Source organism: Peromyscus maniculatus, chromosome 1 (assembly GCF_049852395.1).
Source record: "Peromyscus maniculatus bairdii isolate BWxNUB_F1_BW_parent chromosome 1, HU_Pman_BW_mat_3.1, whole genome shotgun sequence".
Taxonomy (NCBI): Eukaryota; Metazoa; Chordata; class Mammalia; order Rodentia; family Cricetidae; genus Peromyscus; species Peromyscus maniculatus.
Window position 1 is genome coordinate 6,448,858 of NC_134852.1, and position 12,280 is coordinate 6,461,137.

The 12,280-nt window shown below is 44.9% G+C and overlaps 1 protein-coding gene across 1 annotated transcript; it reads left to right on the forward strand.

Annotated features, from left to right (window-relative positions):
• Positions 1 to 288: 288 nt before the first annotated feature.
• On the forward strand, positions 289 to 8,186 carry LOC121820890 (paired immunoglobulin-like receptor B). Its single transcript, XM_076568667.1, has 10 exons — positions 289 to 390; positions 556 to 591; positions 769 to 1,056; positions 1,193 to 1,498; positions 2,471 to 2,755; positions 2,882 to 3,187; positions 3,375 to 3,671; positions 3,911 to 4,213; positions 4,508 to 4,558; positions 7,694 to 8,186. Exons 1-10 carry the CDS (start codon positions 357 to 359, stop codon positions 7,828 to 7,830), a joined length of 2,043 nt encoding a protein of 680 aa, XP_076424782.1. The 5' UTR covers positions 289 to 356; the 3' UTR covers positions 7,831 to 8,186.
• The last annotated feature ends 4,094 nt before the right edge of the window (positions 8,187 to 12,280 follow it).

Genomic DNA, 12,280 nt, shown 5'->3' on the forward strand with positions numbered 1-12,280 from the left:
ATTTCACATAAAAAATGTGAAAAGAAATAAAGCAAACCCTTTTGTAAATTTTTTCTTGTGTGTAATATTCAGATATGTCTGTTAGTTTGTCAGTTCCACTTGGAACAGACAAAAATGAGGACAGATGAAACAAAGAATTGATTGCAGAGTCTACTACCTGACCTAGCCACAGCCTTGAGGAAGTCAGAACCTGGTGCCTAAGAAGGGCACTTCCTCTTCCTGTGGGACTGCTGAAGTACAACCATGTCATAGGGAGTGTCCTGCCTCCAGAGGCCACACCCAGTGTCTCCTGTCCCTCCAGACAGTCTCTGTAGCTCTGCCCATGAGCACAGTTGCAGCCTCCAGGAGGAGATGCCATGACCTTCACCTTCACAGCCCTGCTCTGTCTGGGTGAGATGTGCAGAGGGGGAGGGGATACTGTGGTCCAGGAATGACCTTCACCTACACAGCCCAGCACTGGTCCATCAGGAAGCCCCAGGGTCTCAGGAGATTCTGCAGAGGGGAGGATCTGCTCAAGCTTCAGGGACAAACCTCTCACAGGGAACTCTCTTCCAGGACTGACTCTGGGCCTCAGGACCCCAGTGCTGGCAGGTGAGTGAGTATCTGCAGATGTCCTGACCTTCACTTCTCATCATTCCTGCAGCCATGCCTGGGCAGTGAGGAGGGAGAACAACACATGTGTGCTGCCCCTGGGGATGGCTGGAGGGTTGGGGTTGGGAGCTTCAATCTGATGGCTGTCCTGAATCCTAGATGCTCTTTTCCTTGCAGGGACCCTCCCTAAACCTATCCTCACAGTACAGCCAGACTCTGTGGTCCACAAGCAGACTACAGTGTCCTTCTTTTGTGAGGGGACCACAGGAGCCAAAGCATACAGATTCTACAAAGAGGAAATGCAAACCCTAAAGCCCCTAGAGTTTCTACAAAATCCTAAGGACAAGGCTGAATTCTCAATCTCAAAAACAGACCACAAACATGCAGGACGATATCGTTGTCAATATCAAATCCATAATGAATGGTGGTCAGAGTTCAGTGACTCCCTGGAGCTGGTGGTGACAGGTGAGAGGACACATAGGCTCCCCAGCCTCAGGCTTGACTGTCAAGAGGTGGGTCTGTTAACAGGGTTACCTCCACCTCACAGCCATAGAGGATAAGGAGCCCTGATACATTTAACTGATTCCTGTTTCTCTACTAGGAGTCTACAGTAAACCCAGCCTGTCATCCCAGCTCAGCCCTGTGGTGACTGAAGGAAGGAATGTCACCCTCAGGTGTGTCTCAGGGCAGCAATATGACAGGTTTGTTATGATGAAGGAAGGACCTCAGAAGCTCTCCTGGATGTTGGACTCACAGTATAACCGCTATATTAGACAGTTCCAGGCCCTGTTCTCTGTGGGCCCTGTGACCTCCAGACAAAGGTGGACATTCAGATGCTACAGCTTCAACAGGAACAGACCACAGGAGTGGTCAGAACCTAGTGACCCCCTGGAGCTCCTGGTCTCAGGTGAAGAACCCCAGCCTTTCCCTAGAATGATGCTGAAATGATACAGATGCTCAGGGAGGTCTTGGTGTGTGGTGTGTGTGAAATTCCAGGGCTCCTGAGCCCATGACACAGAGCGTGGTAGAGAGTGGGACACAAGAAACAGAATCCAAGGCAGAGAGTGACAGCAAAGCCCAGGAGGTCCAGGACAGAGATGAATCCTTATGGGCCCTTCTGTTACTCTGGATCAGCTCATGTGCCATCCACAACAGCTCGGGGAAACCCACAGAAGAGAGGGAGGAAGGGTTGCAGGAGCCAGAGCACTCAGGACATCAGGAGAACATGGACCACACAATCAACTAAGCAGGGATCATGAGGGCTCACAGAGACTGGAACAGCAACCATGGAGCCTGCACGGGTCTGCCCTAGGCCCTCTCAACACACGCTGTGCTTGTTTACCTTGGGCTTTTGCTTTTTTGTTGTTGTTGTTCCATTTTTTTAAGAGTTTGACTGTGTAGCACAGTCTATCCTGGAACTCACTCTGTAGACCAAGCTGGCATTGGACTCACAGTGATCTGCCTGCCTCTGCCTCCTGAGTGCTGAGATTAAAGGCATGCACTAACACTGCCTGACTAGCTTGGAGTTTCTGTTAGATTCATAACAATGGGAAGGGTGATGCCTCTGACTCTTTTGTCTGCACGTGAGATCTTTTTCCTCCAACGGGGTTTCCTTGTCCAGCCTTAATATGAGGGTTTGACTAGTCTTGTTGCGTGCTGTTATACCATGCTCAGTTAATATCACTGGGAGGCCTGCTCCTTTCTAAAGGGAAAAAACAAAGGAGCAGTGGATTTCAAGGAGAGGGGATATAGGAAGGCTGCTGTCAGGACGTATTGTATGAGAGAAGAATAAATTAAAAATAAAAAAGTGACATCCACAACTGTGACTTTCTCTCTACCACTTTCAGGCAGACACAACTTCTCTTCCTCTTCCTTGCAGGGACCCTCCACAAACCCACCATCAAGGCTGAGCCAGGCTCTGTGGTCACTTACAGAAGCCCCATGACCATCTGGTGTCAGGGGAGCCTGGATGCAGAAATATGTTTTCTGCATAAAGAGGGAAGCCAGAAACCCTTGGACACACAGACCCTAGAGAAGCCTGAGAACAAGGCCAAGTTCTCCATCCCTTCTGTGACACAGCAACATGGGGGACAATATCGCTGTTACTGTTACAGCTCAGGTGGCTGGTCAGAGCCCAGTGACACCCTGGAACTGGTGTTGACAGGTGAGGGGACAGTCAGGGTCTCAGCCCCAGGCTCTGTTCTCAGGAGTAATCCCCTCCCTCAGCCTAGTCCTGGAGAACACTATGGCTGTGTGAGTCCATGAAACAGGCTGCCTCTTTCTCTCCTAGGAATCTACAACAATAAATCCAGCCTGACAGCCCTGCCCAGCCCTGTGGTGACCTCAGGAGGGAACATGACTCTCAAGTGTGTCTCCTGGGAGGGATATGACAAGTTCATTCTCACCAAGGATGACCAGAAGTTCCTCAGCTCCATGAACTCACAGTTCATACACAGTATTATGCAGTACCAAGCCTTGTTCTCTATAGATCATGTAACACCAGACCACAGAGGGACATTCAGATGCTACGGTTACTACAAGCATGCCCCACACTGGTGGTCAGTACCCAGTGGACCCCTGGAAATACACATCTCAGGTGAGTCAGCTGACCAATCTGTCCCACTGGGTAGTTGTAGGTAGAAAGAGGTTGAGGAAGAGCCTGGTGGCTGAGCCAGAGCCCCACTCCTGGGGAGAAGCAGTGACGTGTGCAGGGCAGGAAGGGAGGGGATCAGTGTTTGGTAAAAACCAGCTCCTCAATCACTAGCCTGACACCTTCCCTCTAGGTCTGTCCAAGAAGCCCTCCTTGCTGACTCACCAAGGCCAGATCCTGGACCCTGGGAAAAACCTCACCCTGCAGTGTGGTTCTGACATCAACTATGACAGATTTGCTCTGTATAAGTTAGGGGGAGCTGACTTTACCCTGCATGGGGGCCAGTGGACCCAGGCTGGTTTCTTCTTGGCCAACTTCACACTGGGCCCTGTGAGCAGCTCTACTACAGGTCAATACAGATGCTATGGTACACACAACCTCTCCTCTGTGTGGTCAGCCTCCAGTGACCCCCTGGATATCCTGATCACAGGTGAGGAGATAAATAGATTCCCTCAGGTACCTAACCTGTGCATGGGTTCTCATGGGGGAGTTAAGGAGCTGATGGCTGGGATGAGGGACAGGGATCTTAGGCAGAATCAGATACATAGACAAGCAGGAGAGGGGACAGGCAGAGAAGAGAGACAGAGTCCCAGGTGCTCAGGGCAGACCCGGATGAGTTATCATCTCAGAATATTGAAGGCAGCCTCTCATCATCCCTCTTCTCTTTAGGACAGCTTCCCTTCAGTCCTTCCCTCTCAGTGAAGCCTAACTCCACAGTACACTCTGGAGACAACGTGACCCTGCTGTGTCAGTCACCATACAAAGTGGACACTTTCATTCTGTCCAAGGAGGGAGCAGCCCAACAACCCCAGCGACTAAAATCAATGTTTCAAATCTGGGAGTTCCAGGCAGAATTCTCCGTGAGTGCTGTGACCTCTGACCTCTCAGGCACCTACAGGTGCTATGGATCTCAGGACCCATATCCTTACCTGTTGTCATATGCCAGTGACCCTGTGGAGCTCATTGTCTCAGGTGAGGTGACCCTGAACTCTCAGAGTGACTTACAATTCAAACCCTAAGAGACCCCTTGACTTGGGTGGGATTAAGGGGACAGGAGGAAGGTTAGTCAGAAGTCACTTTCCCTGCCAGAGAAGTGGATGCCAGCAGCGGTCTCTCAAGTAATGTCCACTCCACATTTATTGAAATCTATGTTTGGGGTAGACACCATGAGGATCATGGGGAAGTTTCATGGTAGGTATTGAAAAGTTAGCAGAGGCAGTTCCCTGGATTTTTACCTCCTATCCTTCCTTTGGTTTTTATCCCTAGGATCCATTGGAGTATCAAGCCTGTCACCCTCAAGGCCCATGCCAACAGATGGTGAGTATCAGGCACTTCAGTGCAGGGAGTATGCTGCATACTCATGGAGCCTCTGGCTGTTAGCCCAGAAAAGTTCTCATTTCTCTGTCACTTCAGCTTATGCATGTGGGAGTGAACAGAGATCACAATGGAGAGTTCAGAAACCCAGGGATTAGTTTGTGCTACAGAAGGTGGCATCCAGAGATATTTAGGCTCAGCCTGGAGGATGGGCCAGATGGATGACATGAAGAACACGAAACCCAGACACTCACCTCCTCATCCTGCTGCTAAAGGAACTGAGAGCAAACATCTCAGCTGCATGGAGTCAGACCCAGGGAGGCTATGTAAAGACCCTATTGGAATGTGGGGCCCTGCTGGACAGTAGCTAGTTATAGCCTTAATATAGTTGCTTCTAGAGATGCAGAACTGGACAAATCCTTCTGTTTCCAGAAAACTGCTCTTCTGTTTATAAATGGAAGTTTGAGGCCCACACCGTTAAGTTTCTTTCAGTTCTGTCCTTGGCTTCTCTTGAACAAAGAATCCTCTAGCACCTGATTCTGCAGTGGGTCTGTCCCACAGCTGTGGTGACATGTGCAAGGGTGAAGCACAGGGCCATGCCAGGGCATTCTGGACCCCTCCCTCTAGATCATAGGGTTGGTTCTAGTATTCTTCTTGAGTTCTGTGACCTACACTATCAGGGGCACCTGCAGGTGCGATGAATAAATCAACTCATCTCTGTACCTGTTGTCAGGTGCCAGTGACCATATGGAGCTCATTGTCTAAGGTGAGGGGATACAGACCTTTCTGAGATAAAGGACATATCAGCATTATACATTTACAATTATTGGCTAGGAGTGAGTTCCAAATCCTGCAGAGGGTCATCCGGAAGGATATTCACCCTCATGATGGTGGAGGCCAACATGGATATTTCTAGGAATGCTCATAACAGTCCCTGCTTATGGAACTCAGAAATGTTTGAGATAGTCTAAAAGAGCATCTTGGGGAGGCCACAGACAGATATAAGATACTAGGCAGAAACCAATCCAGTGACAACCTTTGCTCATCACCCTCCACTTACCAGTATTCTCAGACCCTTGCTCTCAGTGTGTCAGGACCCACAGTGTATCTATGGGAGGAGGTACCTTGGCAGAATAAGTACAAATCCTGCTATATTTTCCTTCTGTTCAAAACAGATTCACATCCATAGCTCAACACTACCAAATAGAAGTTGTCATAAGAACTTGAACATAACAGTGATCACATTAAGCAAAATAAAATCCAGCATTCTCATTCAAAACCTATTGCTTTGTGGAGTCTACAACATTTCTCTTCAGGGTGAAATTGAGGAACTGAGACTGTATGGGTTCATATGAGACTGTACTTTTGAAGAGAGACAGCTAAGAATGTCTTCTTCCTGCCCTTGGTGTGCTCATCAATCCACCATTGATTCTTGAGTCTCCAAAAGTGATGGAAGAGCTGAACCTCTCTCTACTCACAATATAGCTGTCCTGTTTGTCTCAATAACTATTATTTGTTAAGAGGACAAAAGTAAGGCTTAGATATGTCAGTCTTGGGAATCAATACTTAGTGTGGGTTAGCCATGCCTTTGGGGAAAACATTAGGTGAAAGCCCAGAGATGTGCAATAATATACTCTTTCCTTCTTCTTCACACACACACACACACACACACACACACACACACACTTCACATCTTATTGTGAGAGCCAGGACTGCAAACACTCTGCCTCACACCTTTATCCTGCATTTCCCACATGATATGTGAAAGGAAAGAGATGGAGGACAATCTACATCAGAAGGATGAGCTCCTACCTGAACTGGACATAGAGAAGTTTCTTGGTCTGATGTGGGGAGTAACAACTGGGAAAGTTTATGAACAAGACAGGTTCTCAGTCTTAGCATAAACCATATCTCATTTCTGAGAGACTGTAAGTTCTTTTCTCCTTGACCAGCCCTGGGTGGTCCCTGGGTACTCAGAACAGATCAGGGAAAGTCTCAGATCACAGGAGAGATGGGAGGTCTACGTGGGACAAGAGAACAAACACTCAGAAAAAAATCATTTAGGAAATCATCCCAAACTGAGAATGTTGTCCACATAACCTCTTCTGAGCTAAACAGAGATACCACATTCAGAATGGCCCTGTGGTTGCTCAGTGTCATGACTCAGGGGTCAGTGCCTGGAATGTCTTGTCAATTTTTCTACTCTGAATTTACTCTTTTCTTAAGGGGTTTTCACAGTGGTCCTGAAGAATCTAATAAGAACTAGTGGGAACAGAGAATGTCTCTGAAACTTCTAGTGGCTTTGGGGACCCTACTCCTCATACTTGGTCACTTTACCCCACCATAATACAAGGGGAATTGCTCAGTCTTACCTTGACTATATATACATCATGTGTTGTTGATACTCATGGGAGACCTGCCCTTTCCTAAACAGAAATGGAGGAGTGGATTCAAGGGTTAGAACAGAGGGATTTGGGAGGAGACTGGGAAGAGTGGTGGGAACTGCAGATGGGATGTAACATAAACAAACAAATTAATTAATTAATGTTTTTTTAAAAAGAATAAGAGAGGGAACACAGCCATAACAGTGAAAAGATTCATCCAAGACTTAGTGAGCTTTTAGGATAAGAATTATTGGTATTTACAATAATAAGAAAGTAGAATTCAGAAGAAACACCTAGATATCTTTATTTATTTTTTAGATTTATTACTTATTATGTATGCCATATATATGACTGCAGGCCAGAAGAGGGCACCAGTTCTCATTACGGATGTTTGTGAGCCACCATGAGGTTACTGGGAATTGAACTCAGGACCTCTAGAAGAGCAGTAAGTGCTCTTAACCTCTGAACTATGTCTCCAGTTCACACTCACATCTCTTAAGCATGCACACATCCTATTTCTCTTCTTCTGTTCTCAGAATCAGTTGAGATTTTCAGTGCATCCCAGAACATGCCTAAACCCAGCACAGTTGAACAAAGAGAATTTAAAGTCATAACACTGGAAACAGAGGCTCCAGGTTTTGTCACAGTAAGGCAGGGGACCTGCGTGGACATTTAGTTATCTTGGGAACATATAGTTATATTGAGAACATTTGACAATCAGTAAACTCTGTAACTTCTTTGTCCACAACCCCAGCCTCAGAGAACCAGGATCACACAGTGGAGAATCTCATCAGGATGGGATTTGCTGTCATGATCCTCATAGTCCTTGGGATTCTGGTCTTTGAGGATTGGGTCAGCCAGAAGCGGGCCCAACGTGCAGCTGAGAAGTAATCAGAGAAGAAAGAACTACATCTCTCAAGGTTCCAGAGTCTGGGAATTAAATGTGATGATCCCAAGAATTCTGTAAGAAAATCCAGTTCTTACACTGAGGACCTTGTGAGAGAATGTCCAGGGAGCAAATGTGATTTAGGTGCAGAGATAACCTTGGGTGTGATGAGATCCTTCCTCAGCAAATGAGTTTACATCCCTACACCTACTGTGGATGTTTGCTGAATGAACCAACTCCTTTAATGATCTATATACTGTGGGAATATCCTGTCCCATCTGCCTGGCTTTGGTCTTCATTTCTGTACATTTCCCCCCCTCCCCATGTGTCATTTTCCATTTTAATAAATTGTCACATTCTCTCTGGCAGAAACATCTCTCTATTGAACTAGAAATAAAGAATGTACCCCAATAACAAAAAAAACAAGGAAAGTCAGAGCCCAGAATTCAAAGTCACTCTGCCTATGATGTCTCAAAACTCTCCTTGTGACCCTCCATCCTTTCAGTCTTCAACACATGTTCTTCATGGGGTTTCTCTTGAAATATAAAGCCAGTGTTAACACACTGGTGGAATATGGACTGTCCCACAAGACAGTGTGGGCAGGACTTTGACAGTGTTTTCTTAACACAAATTTCTGATTTGTAGCAATTGTTAACCACTGTAAATAACCCCATCAGAGAAACTTTCACAAGAGCAAAGTCACATGACAGGTGTGAGGGTGGTGAATCCAGAATGAAATTGGTGTGTCTTTCATTTCATTTTCCAATGCCTATTTTTCATATATGAAAAAGCAATTGGCTTGCAGATCAGTCATCCCAGATTCACCTTGCTAGAAAGACCTATCATACAATGATTCATAATTTCTACATAGACAATCATGTGATGTTTACACAATGACAGTGGTATTTATTTCCCTCTCTTTTATCCTATACTTCTGTTTCTGTATTAGGTAAGTCTTCAAGTACTAATCTGAAAATGTGTGAAAAGAGGTGACTCTTAACTTCAAGACTTAATGAAAATTTTCTACTTTTTTGTCAGGGACAAGGACAGAATCTCTAGTTAGTGGAAAAATACAGACCCCCAATAAGACAGGGAACTAGATCGTCTTACAGTCAGGTTGCCTAGCAACAGGACATTGAGTCAGAGCCCTTGACCCTCTCACCCTGTAAACATCCTATACAAACATCCTGTTAGCCTGTGCCACCTTATGCAGATGACAGCTTCTTGCTCCCCTCACCCTGTGGAGCTATATAAACCTTTGTGGAAGAAAAATAAAGTGGCACCTTGATCAGAATCCAGACTTGGTGTCTTTCCTTTGTATCTCCTGTCCCTACATTCCCTCCTTAGGGTGCTCGAGAACCCGTTGAAGCCCTGCAGGCTGGGCACTTTTTCACAATTCAGTATGATACTGACATTGGTACTTTGATACATTAATTAGTATGACTCTGAAGGGTCTCTGTTACTAATGTCCTGTGACTGTTCATGATAAATGGCTGTGGGACACTGACAAATACTAACTCTTCATCAAAAACTGCCTCCATTATATATGCTTTTAATTTTAACCCTGTTAATTAATACCATATGCTTTACAATGTTGGATGGGATTTACATGAATGGATAAATTCTACTTTTTCAGGAGGTGTTCTTTTAATTTTATAATACATACTCATGGCTAACAGCAGGATATCATCTAAAGAACTCACATTCAGTAAATGATTTTCACATTTTTAACATTATAGAATACTAAGCAAAGTCTCATGAATACGATGCCATAGATTACTTGCTCTTCAGGACTGTCTCTACAGGTTGCAGGAATGATATTTTTGTAGATTTTGTAGTTGTGTTCATGGGAGGTTTTAGCCTATAATTTGTTTCTTCTAATTTCTTTTTCTTGATTTACAATTAGGTGATGCTGTCTTTACAGCATGGATTAGGTTACAAGTTCCATTCTCTAGACCTGAGTGTCCAGTTAATTAGGTAGCCTATACTCAATTTCTCTCTATATATAAGTAGATCCTTTTGTTTAGTTTTGGTTGTGTTATTGGTTTTTTTTTTTTCAAGACAAGGTCACTCTGCAGAGTCCTAGCTGTCCTGGAACTCACTATGAAGACCTAGTTTTTCTTAATCTTACAGATATCCACCTTCCTCTGCTTCAGAAGTCTGAGTTTAAAAAAATGAGCCACCAGAACTAGGAGCTAAGCAGGCCCTAGGAGACTACACTTGTCCACCCCATCAATACACCACCTCACTCTGTCCTCATGGAAAATGTTACCTGGACCTGTCAGACTTTCATCTGAATCTTGGAGGCCCATGGAGGGAGGAGATATGTCCTGGTCCAGAAACATGATGCCTAAAATAAATCTAGAAATTGATACTCTGAAAGTTACTACATTGGAGGTCAATGGGAGATGTACAAGGAACTGGCATACTACATGACACCAACTAGTCTAGATGCTCTAAGGTCCTTTCTACTCTGTACACAGCACTAGTTTACAGGAAGTTATACAAGGTGGTGAGGGGAACAGGTTGCTAATGGAAGCATGAGCAGAATCTATTGTCTCTGCCTCAGGGAAGAAGTGGTTGTCCTTTCTTCAACCATTACCAATATTCCCTAATAATTCAGACACTTCTACATGAAGCTGTCGGGGAAGGAATGAGCAACACCAAAGTGAACCAGAAGAGAAAGGGCTGGTTGGATACAGCAAAGATGCCCATTATCCGTGAAATTATAGACCGTCCTCCTATTCCTAAGTCAGCAAAATACATTCTGGCATCAGATGCAAGTGATCATGTCAGGAGTCTCAAACTTTGCTTCCATGTGTTGTCCTCTGAGAGGGTAGCATCAGGTTCTGATGTCTCTTAGACTCATTAATCAGGAAGGGCCAACAGACATGACTAAAGTGTAATCTAATCAAACCACATCCTCAGGTGAGGTTCCCTATTTCACAGGTGACTTTAGTCTACCTCAAGATGAAAAAACTAACCATTGCACTCTCCCACCCTGATTCATATGCTCAGAAATTAGAATCTATATATGGATCCAACCATGCCACTGAACTAGTTGATTCTCACACTAACCCTGAAAGACAGAGAACTGCCTCACTGTACCCAAGGAGGGGTGGATATAGATTAATACCATCTTCAGTTTGAAAGTCAGCAAGTGATATTCTTATACCTTAGAGAGCAGTTAGATTATTTGATCCCCTGAGCATTAGTGCTGAGGGCATTGAGACATTATCTGCAGTGTGATATCAGGAACTGTGGCCCAGATAGTAAAGTAACACAGGGAAAAGAAACAGAGGCAGGAAGTGTGGAAGAAGAAGAGGGAGTAGGCGGGGCTTCCTGTGCCAGAAATGAGGAAGTCAGGAGAGTATGGAAATTGCCAGTTAGAAATCACAAGGCCAGGCAAGGAGGGAAGTCAGCTTCCCGAGAGTCATCTAGGGCTTGCATAACTTTGGAAACCTGCTCTGTCACTATCTGTGATGGCCATGGTTAATGATGCAATCAATCTCAGGACGGAAGAGCCCTGTTCAGCTTATCCATCCTTCCATTCTCACAGTCCCAATCTGAGCTGTTGTATTACATCAGCACAGGCAAAGTGCAGTGCAGACTCAAGACATCTGTCTATACTCTTGATTCATCCACCATTTGTAGCACTCTGGGACTCTGTCCACACTTCATCCTTTACTCAATACACTTTATACTTCTGCTCTGGTCCCTACCTTCTGCCGTGCTGATAATATCCCAAAGACTCTTCTTCCTCCAGTGTCACAGAATCCTTTCCTGATGTGCACAATCAGGAGAGCCAATCTATCCCCAGCAAACCTATTCTTCCCACACAGAAAATTCAGATCAGGACACAAGCTGCATCTAATACACACACACACACAGAAAGAGAGAGACAGAGACAGAGACAGAGACAGGAAAACAGAGGCTTAGAGAAACCTATAGAAACATACAATGAGAAAGAATGTGAAAGAGAAGAAAGAGGAAGAGAGAGAGAGAGAGAGAGAGAGAGAGAGAGAGAAAGAAAGAAAGAAAGAAAGAAAGAAAGAAAGAAAGAAAGAAAGAAAGAAAGAAAGAAAGAAAGAGAGAGAATCTGTTTTGCTGAACAATTCCTGGTGTTCTGACTCTTACAATCTTTCTGCACCCTCTTCTGTCGTGTTCCTTGGAACCTAGATGCAGGATTTATGATGTAGAAGTATCCTTTGTGGCTATACTCCCCACAATTCATGGGTCTCTCCTTTTGTATCCAGTTGTGATTTTATATGACAGCCTCCATTTACTGTAAAGAAAGGCTTTCTTGATGAGGGTATCTGAAATTGTGTGTATCTGAAATGATACACACAAACAACAAAAACAGACTGACTCAGCAGAACGTATTTATATATTTGTGCACACATATGTACACACATAAAATAATGATGATAGGCAAATAAAAAGAAGTTATACACT

Bases quoted from the DNA above. Each gene is read 5' to 3' on its own strand.
- LOC121820890 (XM_076568667.1), top strand. From the start codon at position 357: ATGACCTTCACCTTCACAGCCCTGCTCTGTCTGG. The intron at 4,214-4,507 runs GTGAGGTGACCC...TTTTATCCCTAG, and splicing joins TGTGGAGCTCATTGTCTCAG to GATCCATTGGAGTATCAAGC. The intron at 4,559-7,693 runs GTGAGTATCAGG...CCACAACCCCAG, and splicing joins AAGGCCCATGCCAACAGATG to CCTCAGAGAACCAGGATCAC.